This window comes from Mustelus asterias, unplaced genomic scaffold, assembly GCF_964213995.1.
Source record: "Mustelus asterias unplaced genomic scaffold, sMusAst1.hap1.1 HAP1_SCAFFOLD_3341, whole genome shotgun sequence".
NCBI classification, from domain to species: Eukaryota; Metazoa; Chordata; class Chondrichthyes; order Carcharhiniformes; family Triakidae; genus Mustelus; species Mustelus asterias.
In genome coordinates, this window is record NW_027593286.1 from 15773 (window position 1) to 35167 (window position 19395).

General features: G+C 54.0%; 1 protein-coding gene and 1 non-coding gene across 2 annotated transcripts in view; both read left to right on the plus strand.

The window, feature by feature from the left end:
- Positions 1 to 19074, plus strand: part of LOC144490473 (chromodomain-helicase-DNA-binding protein 8-like) — a gene marked incomplete at its 3' end in the record, with an annotated part of 33168 nt that extends 14094 nt beyond the window's left edge. Inside the window, exons 5-11 of the mRNA XM_078208217.1 lie at positions 2037 to 2232; positions 2368 to 2535; positions 4627 to 4806; positions 4948 to 5058; positions 10774 to 10970; positions 13225 to 13424; positions 18916 to 19074. Of these exons, the coding sequence (XP_078064343.1) occupies positions 2037 to 2232; positions 2368 to 2535; positions 4627 to 4806; positions 4948 to 5058; positions 10774 to 10970; positions 13225 to 13424; positions 18916 to 19074 (1211 nt within the window). The remainder of the gene's footprint in view (positions 1 to 2036; positions 2233 to 2367; positions 2536 to 4626; positions 4807 to 4947; positions 5059 to 10773; positions 10971 to 13224; positions 13425 to 18915) is intronic.
- LOC144490475 (small nucleolar RNA U6-53/MBII-28) lies at positions 16080 to 16197 on the plus strand. Its single transcript, XR_013497262.1, has one exon. It is a non-coding gene; the product is annotated as a small nucleolar RNA U6-53/MBII-28 (small nucleolar RNA).
- Positions 19075 to 19395: the final 321 nt, after the last annotated feature.

Here is a 19395-nt window from a genome sequence, read left to right on the forward strand (position 1 = left end):
TACAGAGATAGGGAGGGGGTGTAGGGGGCTGGAGGAGGTTACAGAGATAGGGAGGGGGTGTAGGGGCTGGAGGGGGTTACAGAGATAGGGAGGGGGTGTAGAGGCTGGAGGAGGTTACAGAGATAGGGAGGCGGTGTCGGGGGCTGGAGGAGGTTACAGAGATAGGGAGGGGTGTAGGGGACTGGAGGAGGTTACAGAAATAGGGAAGGGTGTAGGGGCTGGAGGGGGTTACAGAGATAGGGAGGGGGTGTAGGGGCTGGAGGAGGTTACAGAGATAGGGAGGGGGTGTAGGGGCTGGAGGAGGTTACAGAGATAGGGAGGGGGTGTAGGGGACTGGAGGAGGTTACAGAGACAGGGAGGGGTGTAGGGGCTGGAGGAGGTTACAGAGATAGGGAGGGGGTGTAGGGGCTGGAGGGGGTTACAGAGATAGGGAGGGGGTGTAGGGGGCTGGAGGAGGTTACAGAGATAGGGAGGGGGTGTAGGGGCTGGAGGAGGTTACAGAGATAGGGAGGGGGTGTAGGGGCTGGAGGAGGTTACAGAGATAGGGAGGGGGTGTAGGGGGCTGGAGGAGGTTACAGAGATAGGGAGGGGGTGTAGGGGGCTGGAGGAGGTTACAGAGATAGGGAGGGGGTGTAGGGGCTGGAGGAGGTTACAGAGATAGGGAGGGGGTGTAGGGGGCTGGAGGAGGTTACAGAGATAGGGAGGGGGTGTAGGGGGCTGGAGGAGGTTACAGAAATAGGGAGGGGGTGTAGGGGGCTGGAGGAGGTTACAGAGAAAGGGAGGGGGTGTAGGGGGCTGGAGGAGGTTACAGAGATAGGGAGGGGGTGTAGGGGGCTGGAGGAGGTTACAGAGATGGGGAGGGGGTGTAGAGAGCTGTGGGAGTTTAAAAACCAACTGTCTCTATCACGGACTGGCTGCGTGGGTCTCGGAGCTTTTACTTTACCACTGTCGCCGTGGAAACAAAACCTTTAGGTGTCCAGATCACCAACAACCTGTCCTGGTCCCCCCCATGCCGACACTATAGTTAAGAAACCCCCACCAACGCCTCTACTTTCTCAGAAGACTCAGGAAATTTGGCATGTCAGCTACGACTCTCTCCAACTTTTACAGATGCCCCATAGAAAGCATTCTTTCTGGTTGTATCACAGCTCGGTCTGGGGCTCCTGCTCTGCCCAAGACCGCAAGGAACTACAAAAGGGTCGTGAATGTAGCCCAATCCATCACACAAACCAGCCTCCCATCCATTGACTCTGTCTGCACTTCCCGCTGCCTCGGGGAAAAGCAGCCAGCATAATTAAGGACCCCCCCCCAACGCACCCCGAACATTCTCTCTTCCACCTTCTTCCGTCGGGAAAAAGATACAAAAGTCTGAGGTCACGTACCGACCGACTCAAGAACAGCTTCTTCCCTGCTGCTGCTGTCAGACTTTTGAACGGACCTACCTCGCATTCAGTTGATCTTTCTCTACACCCTAGCTATGACTAACACTACATTCTACACCCTCTCCTTTCCTTCTGTGAACGGTATGCTTTGTCTGTATAGCGCGCAGGAAGCAATACTTTTCACTGTTAATACATGTGACAATAAATCAAACTTTATTCACTGATAATAAGGGGTGTTGGTGACAGAAGACTGGCCTTTGCGAGATTATTGCAGCAACTTATAAAAAAGCTGTCCACTTTTCAGACATGGTCAATTTTTGGATAGCCAGATTTGAGACACTTTATCTGCACTCTGTACTGTTTGAATCTCCGACCTGAAGAAGGGACTGGAATTGCCTTGGACGCAGTTGAGACAAGATTCACTTCTCCGGTGGTTTCGGGGGCCTTGTTCGAGTTTGGACATGCAGAGTTTGAGATGAGCTGAGGTTTACAGAGGGGTCGAAGGTGGCAGAGGGACTGGGAGTGCGTTGGAATAGTTCAGACTGGAGCTGGGCTGAGATGTGTGTGCGTGCGTCGGGGACTTGGCACCGCACTGGGGGAGATTGATGCTGTGCCTCTGGCCCTGATCCTCTGCCATCCTCCCTCTCCCCTCAGGTACCTGTACGAACGGATCGATGGGCGTGTGCGAGGGAACCTGAGGCAGGCGGCCATTGACCGCTTCAGCAAGCCGGAGTCGGACCGCTTTGTCTTCCTGCTGTGCACACGGGCAGGTGGTCTCGGCATCAACCTGACCGCTGCTGACACCTGCATCATCTTCGACTCGGACTGGAACCCGCAGAACGACCTCCAGGTACTGGGGGGGGCGGGGGTTAAAGGTTATCCTCCCGCCATGTGTCACGCTCTTCCGTGACTCCTCCCGTCCGCTGTCTCCCCCCGCACAGTGCCGCTAATGTATTGCCTCTCGTCTTGTGTTCCCTGTCGTTAGGCCCAGGCTCGCTGTCACAGAATCGGACAGAGTAAGGCAGTGAAGGTGTATCGTTTGATCACACGCAACTCGTACGAGAGGGAGATGTTTGACAAGGCCAGCCTGAAGCTGGGCCTTGACAAGGCAGTGTTACAGTCCATGAGTGGCCGAGAGAACAACGTCAATGGGGTAAGTTACCATCCTAACCCCCCTCCCTACAACACTCACTATCTCTGTAACCCCCTCCCTGCACTTCTCCCTGTGCCTGTAACCCCCTCACTGCACCCTTCCCTCTGCCTGTATCCCTCCCATCTCTGTAACTCCCTCCTTACACCACTCCGTATATCTGTAACTCCCTCCCTATCTCTGTAACCTCCTCCAGCCCCGACACCCCTCTCGATCTCTGTAACCCCCTCCCTACACACCTCTATCCCTGTAAACTCCTTCCTCCAAATTCCCTATCTCTGTAGCCCCCTCCCTGTCTCAGCCCCCTTCAACCCTCTCCTTCTATGTCACCTCTTCCAGTTCCTCCATCCCTCCCTATCTCTGTAACCTCCTCCAGCCCCCTACACCCCTCCCTCTCTCTGTAACCTCCTCCAGCCTCCTGCACCCCCTCCCTATCTCTGTAACCTCCTCCAGCCCCCTACACCCCTCCCTATCTCTGTCACCTCTTCCAGTTCCGACATCCCTCCCTATCTCTGTAACCTCCTCCAGCCTCCTGCACCCCCTCCCTATCTCTGTCACCTCTTCCAGTTCCTACATCCCTCCCTATCTCTGTAACCTCCTCCAGCCCCCTGCACCCCCTCCCTATCTCTGTAACCTCCTCCAGCCCCCTACACCCCTCCCTATCTCTGTAACCTCCTCCAGCCCCTACACCCCCTCCCTATCTCTGTAACCTCCTCCAGCCCCCTACACCCCTCCCTATCTCTGTAACCTCCTCCAGCCCCTACACCCCTCCCTATCTCTGAAACCTCCACCAGCTCCCTACAACCCTCTGGGATCTCTGCGTTCCTTCAATTCCGGCCTCTCGAGTGTCCCCCAATTCCCATCACTCTGTGATTGGCGGCCATGCCTTCAGCTGCTGGGGGTGGGAGGGGGGGAGCATGGGTATCCCTCGACCCCTCACTCCCACCCACACTGAGCTGCCACGTCCCAGGGTAACACGCTGTACCTCTCTCTCTCCCACCCACTCATCCTCAACACCGGTGCCCCACAAGGCTGTGTTCTCAGCCCCCTCACTATACTCCTTATACGCCTATCACTGTGCGGCCAAATTCCCCTCCAATTCGATCTCCAAGTTTGTTGACGACACCACCCGTAGTGGGTCAGATCTCAAACAATGACGAGACAGAGAACAGGAATGAGATAGAGAATCTGGTGAACTGGTGCGGCAACAATAATCTCTCCCTCAATGTCAACAAAACGAAGGAGATTGTCATCAACTTCAGGAAGTGTAAAGGAGAACATGCCCCTGTCTACATCAACGGGGACAAAGTAGAAAGGGTCGAGAGCTTCAAGTTTTTAGGTGTCCAGATCACCAACAACCTGTCCTGGTCCCCCCCCATGCCGACACTATAGTTAAGAAAGCCCACCAACGCCTCTACTTTCTCAGAAGACTAAGGAAATTTGGCATGTCAGCTATGACTCACCAACATTTACAGATGCCCCATAGAAAGCATTCTTTCTGGTTGTATCACAGCTCGGTCTGGGGCTCCTGCTCTGCCCAAGACCGCAAGGAACTACGAAAGGGTTGTGAATGTAGCCCAATCCATCACGCAAACCAGCCTCCCATCCACTGACTCTGTCTACACTTCCCGCTGCCTCGGGGAAAAGCAGCCGGCACAATTAAGGACCCCCCCCCCACACACCCCGGACATTCTCTCTTCCACCACCTTCCTTCCGAACAGGCGCTGGAGTGTGGCGACTTGGGGAATTTCATAGTAACTTCATTGCAGTGTTAATGTAAGCCTTACTTGTGACTGATAAATAAACTTGACTTTAAAAAGGTACAAAAGTCTGAGGTCACGTACCAACCGACTCAAGAACAGCTTCTTCCCTGCTGCTGCTGTCAGACTTTTGAATGGACCGACCTCGCATTAAGTTGATCTTTCTCTACACCCTAGCTATGACTGTAACACTACATTCTGCACCCTCTCCTTTCCTTCTCTATGAACGGTATGATTTGTCTGAATAGCTCGCAAGGAACAATACTTTTCACTGTATATTAGTACATGTGACAATAATAAGTTAGGAATCACGCTTGCCTTCCTGCTCCCACAGATCCAGCAGTTCTCCAAGAAGGAGATCGAGGACCTCCTGCGGAAGGGAGCTTACGGCGCCATCATGGACGAGGAAGATGAGGGCTCCAAGTTCTGTGAGGAGGATATCGACCAGATCCTTTCTCGAAGAACCACCACCATCACCATCGAGACGGAGGGCAAGGGTTCGACGTTCGCCAAGGTGAGGGCGGGGAGTTGACGACTGTTCCATCCCCGGGGCCGTCTGCTCTGTTGCTGTGGACCCAGGGTCCATTTGACTGCGGTTTCCAGTTTGCTAATCCAACTGAAACTCTTAACGCCCTCTCCCCTCTGTCCCGCCCAGGCTAGCTTTGTGGCCACTGGGAACAGGACGGATATCTCTCTGGATGATCCCAATTTCTGGCAGAAGTGGGCCAAGAAGGCGGATATCGACCTGGACATGATGAACAGGAGGGTGAGTGCCCGTTTGCGAGTGTCTGCGAGCTATCGGTTATAAAACTGAGGTTTAACCCCTCTGAGAACTGACACTGAAATCCCAAGAGGAATACCTCACCTTTATAATCTGTAAAAAGTGTGTGAGAAGTGGTACCATCTGCCCTTCAGCAACCTCCAGTGGTTAAATACAAAATAAATCCCTGACACACTCTGTAAAATCAACACGCAACAATTTATTTATCTCACTGTGACCAAATTAACTAAACTATTCACAAACCGAATAAATCCCTTCTAACTATTAACTATTCCCCAACACAACAAGATTCCAATGGAACGCTGTTCCAATACACACAATTCCCACTCATTAACAAAAGTAGAAATTAGTCACTCTCTAAATTACGACCAGGTTTTGTGCCTTCTGGAATATTCGGGACCTGCTCTGTTGATTCTTCTGTCTGGAACTTTTTTTCTCCTTTGGTACCTTTGCTAACTAGAAGGTGCTTTCTCTAAGATTGGTGGCAGAGTGGACAGTGAAGAAAGTTATCTCCGATTGCAACAGGATCTTGATCAACTGGGCCAGTGGGCTGACGAATGGCAGATGGAGTTTAATTTAGATAAATGTGAGGTGATGCATTTTGGTAGATTGAAACAGGGCAGGACTTACTCAGTTAATGGTAGGGCGTTGGGGAAAGTTACAGAACAAAGAGATCATGGGGTACATGTTCATAGCTACTTGAAAGTGGAGTCACAGGTGGACAGAGTGGTGAGGAAGGCATTCGGCATGCTTGGTTTCATCGGTCAGAACATTGAATGCGGGAGTTGGGACGTCTTGTTGAAGTTGTACAAGACATTGGTAAGGCCACACTTGGAATACTGTGCACGGTTCTGGTCACCCTATTATAGAAAGGATATTATTAAACTGGAAAGAGCGCAGAAAAGATTTACTGGGATGCTACTGGGACTTGATGGTTTGAGTTATAAGGAGAGGCTGGATAGACTGGGATTTTTTTCTTTGGAGCGTAGGAGGCTGAGGGGTGATCTTATAGAGGTCTATAAAATAATGAGGGGCACAGATCAGCTAGATAGTCAATATCTTTTCCCAAAGGTAGGGGAGTCTAAAACTAGAGGGCATAGGTTTGAGGTGAGAGGGGAGAGATACAAAAGGGTCCAGAGGGGCAATTTCTTCGGAGGGTGGTGAGTGTCTGGAACGAGCTGCCAGAGGCAGTAGTAGAGGCGGGTACAATTTTGTCTTTTAAAAAGCGTTTAGACAGTTACATGGGTACGACGGGTATAGAGGGATATGGGCCAAACGCGGGCAACTGGGACTAGCTTAGGGGTTTTTAAAAAAAGGCGCCATGGACAAGTTGGTCCGAAGGGCCTGTTTCCATGCTGTAAACATGTTTGTTCCCACCGGAATAACGGAGGTTGAGGGGAGACCTGAGAGAAGTCTACAAGATTATGAGGGGCATGGACAGAGTGGATAGTCAGAAGCTTTTTCCCAGGTGGAAGAGTCAATTACTAGGGGGGCACAGGTTTAAGGTGCGAGGGGCAAGGTTTAAAGGAGATGTACGAGGCAGATTTTTTACACACAGGGTGGTGGGTGCCTGGAACTCGCTGCCGGGGGAGGGAGTGGAAGCGGATACGATAGTGAGTTTTAAGGGGCTTCTTGACAAATACATGAATAGGATGGGAATGGAGGGATACGGTCCCCGGAATGGGAGGGGGGTTTAGTTCAGTCGGGGCAGCATGGTCGGTGCAGGCTTGGGGGGCCGGAAGGCCTGTTGCTGTGCTGGAATTTTCTTTGTTCTAACCCTCCATGAGCCAGCAATTCTCTCTCTCAAGAGAGCTCCGGCAGGTGACAGTTGCTCTGCCTCTTTGTCCCACTGCCCCCCTTTTATACACCTGATGACATATCAATATTTCCTACAATAGGATTGGTCCGACGTTGTCAAAACCATCAGATTTGAATTTAATAGGTTTTTGGTATCTAAATGTCCGATTCAACTTAGAAGCCTATTGCCTTGGTAACACTGCTGCTTGGTCTTTTAGTCTGGGCTCTCTCTGTGGACTTGCGTTTTAAATCTCACAGCATAGAAAAACCACCACCTTTAACCGGAAAGTTAACGGTCTGGAAGAAGGTGTAACTGGGGTGATCAGTACGTTTGCGGACGACACGAAAATGGCTGGACTTGCAGATAGTGAGGAACATTGTCAGAGGCGACAGAAGGATATAGATAGGCTGGAAATTTGGGCAAAGAAATGGCAGATGGAGTTCAATCCAGATAAATGCAAAGTGATGCATTTTGGTAGAACTAATGTAGGGGGGAGCTATACGATAAATGGCAGAACCATAAAGGGTGTAGATACGCAGAGGGACCTGGGTGTGCAAGTCCACAGATCCTTGAAGGTGACGTCACAGGTGGAGAAGGTAGTGAATAAGGCATATGGCATGCTTGCCTTTATAGGACGGGGCACAGAGTATAAAAGTTGGGATCTGATGTTGCAGTTGTATAGAACGTTGGTTCGGCCGCATTTGGAATACTGCGTCCAGTTCTGGTCGCCACACTACCAGAAGGACGTGGAGGCTTTAGAGAGAGTACAGAGGAGGTTTACCAGGATGTTGCCTGGTATGGAGGGGCTTGGTTATGAGGAGAGATTGGGTAAACTGGGGTTGTTCTCCCTGGAAAGACGGAGGATGAGGGGTGACCTAATAGAGGTGTATAAAATTATGAAAGGCATAGATAGGGTGAACGGTGGGAAGCTTTTTCCCAGGTCGGTGGTGACGTTCACGAGGGGTCAAAGGTTCAAGGTGAGGGGGGGGGGAGGTTTAACACAGATATCAGAAGGACATATTTTACACAGAGGGTGGTGGGGGCCTGGAATGCGCTGTCGGGCAAGGTGGTGGAGGTGGACACACTGGGAATGTTTAAGGCTTATCTAGACAGCCACATGAACGGAGTGGGAATGGAGGGATACAAAAGAATGGTCCAGTTTGGACCAGGGAGCGGCACGGGCTTGGAGGGCCGAAGGGCCTGTTCCTGTGCTGTACTGTTCTTTGAGACCATGCAATGTCACCCCTCCACCTTAACATTTTACAATCCTACACACACTGAATTCTAACTTCCGACCTCTAAATCTACAGTTGATCTGCTCAACTTCCCAACATATCAGAATATTATCTCCCACACCAGCAAACTTCCCCGGCGTCACGGCAACTCGAGGCTCCTTCGACAGCATCTTCCAAACCCGCCGCCTCTCCCAAAGAACAAAGAAGATTACATGACAGGAACAGGCCCTCCAAGCCTGCACCGACCATGCTGCCCCGACTGAACTCAAACCCCCTACCCTTCCAGGGACCATATCCCTCTATTGCTGTCCTATTCATGTATTTGTCAAGAGGCCCCTTAAAACTCACCATCATACCTGCTTCCACTACCTCCCCCAGGCACCCACTACTCTCAGTGTAAAAAAACTTGCCTCGTACATCTCCTTTAAACCTTGCCCCTTGCACCTTAAACCTGTGCCCCCCTAGTAATTGACTCTTCCACCCTGGGGAAAAAGCTTCTGACTATCCACTCTGTCCATGCCCCTCATAATCTTGTAGACTTCTATCAGGTCTCCCCTCAACCTCCGTCGCTCCAGTGAGAACAAACCAAGTTTCTCCAACCTCTCCTCATAGCTAATGCCCTCCATACCTGGTAAATCTCTTCTGTACCCTCTCCAAAGCCTCCCCATCCTTCTAGTAGACTATTATCATTGGACTATTAATCCATAAACTCAGCTAATGTTCTGGGGGACCCCGGTTCGAATTCCGCCCGTGGCAGATGATGGAATTTGAATTCAATAAAAAATATCTGGAATTAAGAATCTACTGATGACCCATTGTCGATTGTCAGAGAAACCCATCTGGTTCCCTTTAGGGAAGGAAATCTGCCTTCCTTACCCCTCTCTGGCCTACATGTGACTCCAGAGCCACAGCAATGTGGTTGACTCTCAACTGCCCTCCAAGGGCAACTAGGGATAAATAGAAACATAGAAGATAGGAGGAGGCCATTCAGCCCTTCGAGCCTGCTCCGCCATTCAACACCATCATGGCTGACCGTCCAACTTAATAGCCTAATCCTGCTTTCTCCCCAAAACCTTTGATCCCGTTCGTCCCCAAGTGTATGGGCAATAAATACCGGCCAGCCAGCGATGCCCAGGTCCCACAAATTAGAACATAGAACAGTACAGCACAGAACAGGCCCTTCGGCCCACGATGTTGTGCCGAGCTTTATCTGAAACCAAGATCAAGCTATCCCACTCCCTATCATCCTGGTGTGCTCCATGTGCCTATCCAATAACCGCTTAAATGTTCCTAAAGTGTCTGACTCCACTATCACTGCAGGCAGTCCATTCCACACCCCAACCACTCTCTGCGTAAAGAACCTACCTCTGATATCCTTCCTGTATCTCCCACCACGAAGCCTATAATTATGCCCCCTTGTAATAGCTCCATCCACCCGAGGAAATTAATTTTAAAAACACACTCCCTGCCCACCCATGGGTGCTGGGTGAGCAGAACACCGCTCCCTAGTATCCACTGTGGGTGGGGATTATGTCATAGAGGTTTACAGCACGGAAACAGGCCCTTCGGCCCAACTTGTCCATGCCGCCCTTTTTTTTTAAACCCCTAAGCTAGCCCCTATTGCCCGCATTTGGCCCATATCTAAACGCTTTTTAAAAGACAAAATTGTACCCGCCTCTACTACTACCTCTGGCAGCTCGTTCCAGACACTCACCACCCTCTGTGTGAACAAAATTGCCCGTCTGGATCCTTTTGTATCTCTCCCCTCTCACCTTAAACCTATGCCCTCGAGTTTTAGACTCCCCTACCTTTGGGAAAAGATATTGACTATCTAGCTGATCTGTGCCCCTCATTATTTTATGGACCTCCATAAGATCATCCCTCAGCCCCCTACGCTCCAGAGAAAAAAGTCCCAGTCTATCCAGCCTCTCCTTATAACTCAATCCATCAAGTCCCGGTAGCATCTTAGTAAATCTTTTCTGCACTCTTTCTAGTTTAATAATATCCTTTCTATAATTGGGTGACCAGAATTGAGTGGCATGCCTTATGAGGATAGGCTGAGGGAGCTCGGTCTTTTCTCCTTGGAGAGACGTAGGATGAGAGGAGACCTAATAGAGGTATATAAGATGTTGAGAGGCATAGATCGGGTGGACTCGCAGAGGCTTTTTCCCCAGGGTGGAAATGTCTGCTACGAGAGGACACAGGTTTTAGGTACTGGGGAAATGTTAGGGGGAAGTTTTACACAGAGGGTGGTGGGCGAGTGGAATCGGCTGCCGTCAGTGGTGGTGGAGGCAAACTCAAGAGGGTCTTTTAAGAGACTCCTGGATGAGTACATGGGACCTAACAGGATGGAGGGTTACAGGTCGGCCTAAAAGGTAGGGATATGTTCGGCACAACTTGTGGGGCCGAAGGGCCTGTTTGTGCTGTAGTTTTTCTATGTTTCTAATTGTATACAGTTCTATAATAGGGTGACCACAACTGTACGCAGTCTATAACAGGGTGACCGAAACTGTACACCGTTGTATAATAGGGTGACCGTAACTGTACGTAGTTCTAGAATAGGGTGACCGGAACTGTAAGCAGTGCTTCCCAGTTTACCCGGGCCCCTCCCGTTCTGCAGCTTGTTTCCTGTCTGATTTGTGCAACTTTCCTCTTGTGTCCTGGCAGAATAACCTGGTGATCGACACCCCCCGGGTTCGCAAGCAGACGCGTCCCTTCAACACCACCAAGGACGATGATGTGGAATTCTCGGAGATGGAGAGCGACAGCGATGAGCGGCCAAAGTCACGGCGGTCCTACGATAGGCGGCACGGTTACGGGCGCACGGAGTGTTTTAGGGTGGAGAAGAACCTACTGGTTTATGGGTGGGCATGTGCAATCATTCAGGGAGACTGGGGCGCAGCCGGGAGAAGGGGTGGCTGTTTGTCAGAGCAGCGATGCCGAGGGAGCGCCTCACTGTGGGGAGGGTCAGTGCTGAGGGAGCGCCGCACTGTGGGAGGGTCGGTGCTGAGGGAGCGCCGCACTGTGGGAGGGTCAGTGCTGAGGGAGCGCCGCACTGTGGGAGGGTCAGTGCCGAGGGAGCGCCGCACTGTGGGAGGGTCAGTGCTGAGGGAGCGCCGCACTGTGGGAGGGTCCGTGCTGAGGGAGCGCCGCACTGTGGGAGGGTCAGTGCTGAGGGAGCGCCGCACTGTGGGAGGGTCAGTGCTGAGGGAGCGCCGCACTGTGGGAGGGTCAGTGCCGAGGGAGCGCCGCACTGTGGGAGGGTCAGTGCTGAGGGAGCGCCGCACTGTGGGAGGGTCAGTGCTGAGGGAGCGCCGCACTGTGGGAGGGTCGGTGCCGAGGGAGCGCCGCACTGTGGGAGGGTCAGTGCCGAAGGAGCGCCGCACTGTGGGAGGGTCAGTGCTGAGGGAGCGCCGCACTGTGGGAGGGTCAGTGCCGAGGGAGCGCCGCACTGTGGGAGGGTCAGTGCCGAGGGAGCTCCGCACTGTGGGAGGGTCAGTGCCGAGGGAGCACCGCAATGTGGGAGGGTCAGTGCTGAGGGAGCGTTGCACTGTGGGAGGGTCAGTGCTGAGGGAGCGCCGCACTGTGGGAGGGTCAGTGCTGAGGGAGCGCCGCACTGTGGGAGGGTCAGTGCTGAGGGAGCGCCGCACTGTGGGAGGGTCAGTGCCGAGAGAGCGCCGCACTGTGGGAGGGTCAGTGCCGAGGGAGCGCCGCACTGTGGGAGGGTCAGTGCTGAGGGAGCGCCGCACTGTGGGAGGGTCAGTGCCGAGGGAGCGCCGCACTGTGGGAGGGTCAGTGCTGAGGGAGCGCCGCACTGTGGGAGGGTCAGTGCTGAGGGAGGGCCGCACTGTGGGAGGGTCAGTGCCGAGGGAGCGCCGCACTGTGGGAGGGTCAGTGCTGAGGGAGCGCCGCACTGTGGGAGGGTCAGTGCTGAGGGAGGGCCGCACTGTGGGAGGGTCAGTGCTGAGGGAGTGCCGCACTGTGGGAGGGTCAGTGCTGAGGGAGCGCCGCACTGTGGGAGGGTCAGTGTTGAGAGAGCGCCGCACTGTGGGGAGGGTCAGTGCTGAGGGAGCGCCGCACTGTGGGAGGGTCAGTGCTGAGGGAGCGCCGCACTGTGGGAGGGTCAGTGCTGAGGGAGCTCCGCACTGTGGGAGGGTCAGTGCTGAGGGAGTGCCGCACTGTGGGAGGGTCAGTGCTGAGGGAGCGCCGCACTGTGGGAGGGTCGGTGCTGAGGGCGCACCGCACTGTGGGGGGGTCAGTCGGCTGACGAATGGCAGAAGGAGTTTAATTTAGACAAATGCGAGGTGATGCATTTTGGTAGATTGAACCAGGGCAGGACTTACTCAGTTAATGGTCGGGCGTTGGGGAGAGTTACAGAACAAAGAGATCTCGGGGTACAGGTTCATAGCTCCTTGAAAGTGGAGTCACAGGTGGACAGAGTGGTGAAGAAGGCATTCGGCACGCTTGGTTTCATCGATCAGAACATTGAATACAGGAGTTGGGACGTCTTGTTGAAGTTGTACAAGACATTGGTAAGGCCACACTTGGAATACTGTGCACAGTTCTGGTCACCCTATTATAGAAAGGATATTATTAAACTAGAAAGAGTGCAGAAAAGATTTACTAGGATGCTACCGGGACTTGATGGTTTGGGTTATAAGGAGAGGCTGGATAGACTGGGACTTTTTTCTCTGGAGCGTAGGAGGCTGAGGGGCGATCTTATAGAGGTCTATAAAATAATGAGGGGCACAGATCAGCTGGATAGTCAATATCTTTTCCCAAAGGTAGGGGAGTCTAAAACTAGAGGGCATAGGTTTAAGGTGAGAGGGGAGAGATACAAAAGTGTCCAGAGGGGCAATTTTGTTCACACAGAGGGTGGAGAGTGTCTGGAACGAGCTGCCAGAGGTAGTAGTAGAAGCGGGTACAATTTTGTCTTTTAAAAAGTGTTTAGACAGTTGCATGGGTACGATGGGTATCGAGGGATATGGGCCAAATGTGGGCATTGGGACTAGCTTCGGGGTTTTTAACAAAAAAGGGCAGCATGGACAAGTTGGGCCGAAGGGCCTGTTTCCCTGCTGTAAACCTCTGTGACTCTATGACCTTTTCTCCCTCGGACAGCTGGGGTCGCTGGAAGGACATCCTGGCCCACGGGCGCTTCAAGCGCAGGATGGCAGAGCGCGACGTGGAGGTGATTTGCCGCACCATTCTGGTGTACTGTCTGCTCCACTACCGCGGAGACGAGAAGATCAAAGGCTTCATCTGGGACCTGATTACCCCCACGGAGAACGGACAGACCAAGGAGCTGCAGAATCATTCGGGTACAAGCTTGGGGAGGGGTGGCGGGGGGCCGCGCCGGGGAGTCACTCACTCTGTCTCTCAGTGGCAACCCGTCACTCTCCAACCCCCAACTCGCGTGGAGTCGCTAAGTTGAAACTTGTAGAACCTCAAGTTAGACCCACACTGGGAGCACCGTGCACAGCTCCAGTCTCCATATCCCTCGGTTAGACCACACTGGGAGCACCGTGCACAGTTCCAGTCTCCATATCCCTCGGTTAGACCCACACTGGGAGCACTGTGCACAGTTCCCATCTCCGTATCCCTCTGTTAGACCACACTGGGAGCACTGTGCACAGTTCCCATCTCCGTATCCCTCGGTTCGATCACACTGGGAGCACCGTGCACAGTTCCGGTCTCCGTATCCCTCGGTTAGACCACACTGGGAGCACCGTGCACAGTTCCAGTCTCCTTATCCCTCGGTTAGACCACACTGGGAGCACGGTGCACAGTTCCGGTCCCCATATCCCTCGGTTAGACCACACTGGGAGCACGGTGCACAGTTCCGGACTCCATATCCCTCGGTTAGACCACACTGGGAGCACTGTGCACAGTTCCAGTCTCCATATCCCTCAGTTAGACCACACTGGGAGCACCGTGCACAGTTCCAGTCTCCATATCCCTCAGTTAGACCACACTGGGAGCACCGTGCACAGTTCCAGTCTCCATATCCCTCAGTTAGACCACACTGGGAGCACCGTGCACAGTTCCAGTCTCCATATCCCTCGGTTAGACCACACTGGGAGCACCGTGCACAGTTCCCATCTCCATATCCCTCAGTTAGACCCACACTGGGAGCACCGTGCACAGTTCCAGTCTCCGTATCGCTCGGTTAGACCACACTGGGAGCACTGTGCACAGTTCCAGTCTCCGTATCCCTCGGTTAGACCACACTGGGAGCACCGTGCACAGTTCCGGTCTCCGTATCCCTCGGTTAGACCACACTGGGAGCACCGTGCACAGTTCCAGTCTCCATATCCCTCAGTTAGACCACACTGGGAGCTCTGTGCACAGTTCCAGTCTCCGTATCCCTCGGTTAGACCCACACTGGGAGCACCGTACACAGTTCCGGTCTCCATATCCCTCGGTTAGACCACACTGGGAGCACCGTGCACAGTTCCGGTCTCCGTATCCCTCGTTTAGACCACACTGGGAGCACCGTGCACAGTTCCGGTCTCCGTATCCCTCGGTTAGACCACACTGGGAGCACTGTGCATAGTTCAAGTCTCCATATCCCTCGGTTAGACCCACACTGGGAGCACCGTGCACAGTTCCAGTCTCCATATCCCTCGGTTAAACCACACTGGGAGCACCGTGCACAGTTCCAGTCTCCATATCCCTCGGTTAGACCACACTGGGAGCTCTGTGCACAGTTCCAGTCTCCGTATCCCTCGGTTAGACCACACTGGGAGCACCGTGCACAGTTCCAGTCTCTGTATCCCTCGGTTAGACCCACACTGGGAGCACTGTGCACAGTTCCGGTCTCCATATCCCTCGGTTAGACCCACACTGGGAGCACCATGCACAGTTCCGGTCTCCGTATCCCTCGGTTAGACCCACACTGGGAGCACCGTGCACAGTTCCGGTCTCTGTATCCCTCGGTTAGACCCACACTGGGAGCACCGTGCACAGTTCCGGTCTCCGTATCCCTCGGTTAGACCACACTGGGAGCACCGTGCACAGTTCCGGTCTCCGTATCCCTCGGTTAGACCCACACTGGGAGCACTGTGCACAGTTCCAGTCTCCGTATCCCTCGGTTAGACCCACACTGGGAGCACTGTGCACAGTTCCAGTCTCCGTATCCCTCGGTTAGACCCACACTGGGAGCACCGTGCACAGTTCCAGTCTCTGTATCCCTCGGTTAGACCCACACTGGGAGCACTGTGCACAGTTCCGGTCTCCATATCCCTCGGTTAGACCCACACTGGGAGCACCATGCACAGTTCCGGTCTCCGTATCCCTCGGTTAGACCCACACTGGGAGCACCGTGCACAGTTCCGGTCTCCGTATCCCTCGGTTAGACCCACACTGGGAGCACTGTGCACAGTTCCAGTCTCCGTGTCCCTCGGTTAGACCCACACTGGGAGCACCGTGCACAGTTCCGGTCTCCGTATCCCTCGGTTAGACCACACTGGGAGCACCGTGCACAGTTCCAGTCTCCGTATCCCTCGGTTAGACCCACACTGGGAGCACTGTGCACAGTTCCAGTCTCCGTATCCCTCGGTTAGACCCACACTGGGAGCACCGTGCACAGTTCCCATCCCCATATTTTAAATAGAGGATGTACTGGCACTCGAAGATGCAGGAAGGATTTATAAAGACAGCACCAGAACACAGAGATTAATGATATCAGGGAAGATTAATCAGGCTGGAGTCTGTTTTCAGAAACGGGGAACTTGCAGAGTGAGGTTTTCGATGGTGATGAAAGAATTGATTTGGGCCGTGGTGTGGAGATAGAAACTGGCGTTATTAATCTGAGGTCGTCATTAATAAATCCAGCAGGGAATTACCCAGAGAATGCATAAAACCATGGAATAGCGCGGTGACCGGAGCCTGTACCATGAGGGTTCGGTCAGTGTCGGAGCTCCTGATCCCGCCTTGTGTCCAGTCAGGGTCGGGAGGCCCCGTTTTCCCGTGTGTGCCAGTGATGAGTTGCCATGCTAATACCGATGCAGCAGGCTGCGTCCTGTGACCCAGCTCTGGGTGCACGTGAGTTAATCTCTGCTTCTCAACACACTGTGTGGAGACCTGAGGCACAACACCGGGGAACGGCAGGTCACCGGGGAACGGCAGGTCACCGGGGAACGGCAGGTCACCGGGACGAGAGTCATCCCAGTGCGGGGTCACTCGGCAACCTTTCACCCTTCAGAGCCTGAAGGTTGGACTCCTGAGAGAGGGGACTGAGAGACACCAGTCAGTGTACAGATATCTCCCTGAGAGAGAGAGAGAGGACTGAGAGACACCAGTCAGTGTACAGATATCTCCCTGAGAGAGAGAGAGGGGACAGAGAGACACCAGTCAGTGTACAGATATCACCCTGAGAGAGAGAGAGGGGGGACTGAGAGACACCAGTCAGTGGACAGATATCTCCCTGAGAGAGAGAGAGGGGACTGAGAGACACCAGTCAGTGTACAGATATCTCCCTGAGAGAGAGAGGGGGGACTGAGAGACACCAGTCAGTGTACAGATATCTCCCTGAGAGAGAGAGAGAGAGGACTGAGAGACACCAGTCAGTGTACAGATATCTCCCTGAGAGAGAGAGGGGGGACTGAGAGACACCAGTCAGTGTACAGATATCTCCCTGAGAGAGAGAGGGGGGACTGAGAGACACCAGTCAGTGTACAGATATCTCCCTGAGAGAGAGAGAGGGGACTGAGAGACACCAGTCAGTGTACAGATATCTCCCTGAGAGAGAGAGGGGACTGAGAGACACCAGTCAGTGTACAGATATCTCCCTGAGAAAGAGAGAGAGGGGACTGAGAGACACCAGTCAGTGTACAGATATCTCCCTGAGAGAGAGAGAGAGAGGACTGAGAGACACCAGTCAGTGTACAGATATCTCCCTGAGAGAGAGAGAGGGGACTGAGAGACACCAGTCAGTGGACAGATATCTCCCTGAGAGAGAGGGGACTGAGAGACACCAGTCAGTGTACAGATATCTCCCTGAGAGAGAGGACTGAGAGACACCAGTCAGTGTACAGATATCTCCCTGAGAGAGAGGACTGAGAGACACCAGTCAGTGTACAGATATCTCCCTGAGAAAGAGAGAGAGGGGACTGAGAGACACCAGTCAGTGTACAGATATCTCCCTGAGAGAGGGAGAGGACTGAGAGACACCAGTCAGTGTACAGATATCTCCCCGAGAGAGAGGGGACTGAGAGACCCCAGTCAGTGTACAGATATCTCCCTGAGAGAGAGAGAGGGGACTGAGAGACACCAGTCAGTGTACAGATATCACCCTGAGAGAGAGAGAGGGGGGACTGAGAGACACCAGTCAGTGTACAGATATCTCCCTGAGAGAGAGGGGACTGAGAGACACCAGTCAGTGTACAGATATCTCCCTGAGAGAGAGGACTGAGAGACACCAGTCAGTGCACAGATATCTCCCTGAGAGAGAGAGGGGACAGAGAGACATCAGTCACTGTACAGATATCTACCTGAGAGAGAGAGGGGGACTGAGAGACACCAGTCAGTGCACAGATATCTCCCTGAGAGAGAGAGGGGACAGAGAGACACCAGTCAGTGTACAGATATCGCCCTGAGAGAGAGGGGACTGAGAGACACCAGTCAGTGTACAGATATCTCCCTGAGAGAGAGAGAGAGAGAGGGGACTGAGAGACACCAGTCAGTGTACAGATATCTCCCTGAGAGAGAGGGGACTGAGAGACACCAGTGAGTGCACAGATATCTCCCTGAGAGAGAGAGAGAGGGGACTGAGAGACACCAGTCAGTGTACAGCTATCCCCCTGAGAGAGAGAGAGGACTGAGAGACACCAGTGAGTGCACAGATATCTCCCTGAGAGAGAGAGAGGGGACTGAGAGACACCAGTCAGTGTCCAGCTATCCCCCTGAGAGAGAGAGGGGACTGAGAGACACCAGTCAGTGTACAGATATCTCCCTGAGCGAGAGAGAGGGGGGACTGAGAGACACCAGTCAGTGTACAGATATCACCCTGAGAGAGAGAGAGAGGACTGAGAGACACCAGTCAGTGTACAGATATCCCCCTGAGAGAGAGAGGGGACTGAGAGACACCAGTCAGTGTACAGCTATCCCCCTGAGAGAGAGAGGGGACTGAGAGACACCAGTGAGTGCACAGATATCTCCCTGAGAGAGAGAGGGGGGGGACTGAGAGACACCAGTCAGTGTACAGATATCTCCCTGAGCAAGAGAGAGGGGGGACTGAGAGACACCAGTCAGTGGACAGATATCACCCTGAGAGAGAGAGAGAGAGGAGAGAGAGAGAGAGGACTGAGAGACACCAGTCAGTGTACAGATATCACCCTGAGAGAGAGAGGGGGGGGACTGAGAGACACCAGTCAGTGTACAGATATCTCCCTGAGAGAGAGAGGGGGGACTGAGAGACACCAGTCAGTGTACAGATATCTCCCTGAGAGAGAGAGGGGACTGAGAGACACCAGTCAGTGTACAGATATCTCCCTGAGAGAGAGAAGAAGCTACAGCCCCCTTGGAACGGGGAAACTGGTGTTTTAAGTCATCCGGGGGAGTGTGGTTAGTGATGGAGGGTTAGTAACCTGAGGGGGGCAGGTTCAGGATCCAGCCGGGACAGGTTAGTCGGGCGTGCTGGGGCGGTGAGGATTTGTGTGTGCAGCAAGCGGTCTGGTTGTCGGGATTCGATGCTGTGGGCAGAAGGTGGCCGGAGGGGAGACGGGATGGTATTGGCAGGGGGGGGGGGGCGGTTGCTGTGTGACGAGCGAGGCACTGAGCAGTTCTCTCTCTCTCTCCCGGCGCTCCCAGGGCTGTCTGCCCCCGTCCCCCGGGGCCGCAAAGGCAAGAAGATTAAGAACCAGAGCAGCTCCTTCGACGTGCAGAAGGCCGTGTGGATCGCAAGTGTAACCCGGACATCCTGCTACACGATGACAGCTACAAGAAGCACCTCAAGCACCACTGCAACAAGTAGGCTGGGGGGAGAGGCGGAGGCTGCTGGGGGGCGGGGGAGAGGGACAGGCTGGGGGGGACGGGGGGAGAAGCGGAGGCTGCGGAGGGGGAGAGGCGGAGAGGCTGGGGGGGAGGGGCGGAGGCTGGGGGGGGAGAGGCGGAGGCTGGGGAGGGGGGAGAGGCGGAGGCTGGGGAGGGGGGAGAGGCGGAGGCTGGGGAGGGGGGAGAGCGGAGGCTGGGGAGGGGGAGAGGCGAGGCTGGGGAGGGGGAGAGGCGGAGGGCTGGGGAGGGGGGGAGAGGCGGAGGCTGGGGAGGGGGGAGAGGCGGAGGCTGGGGAGG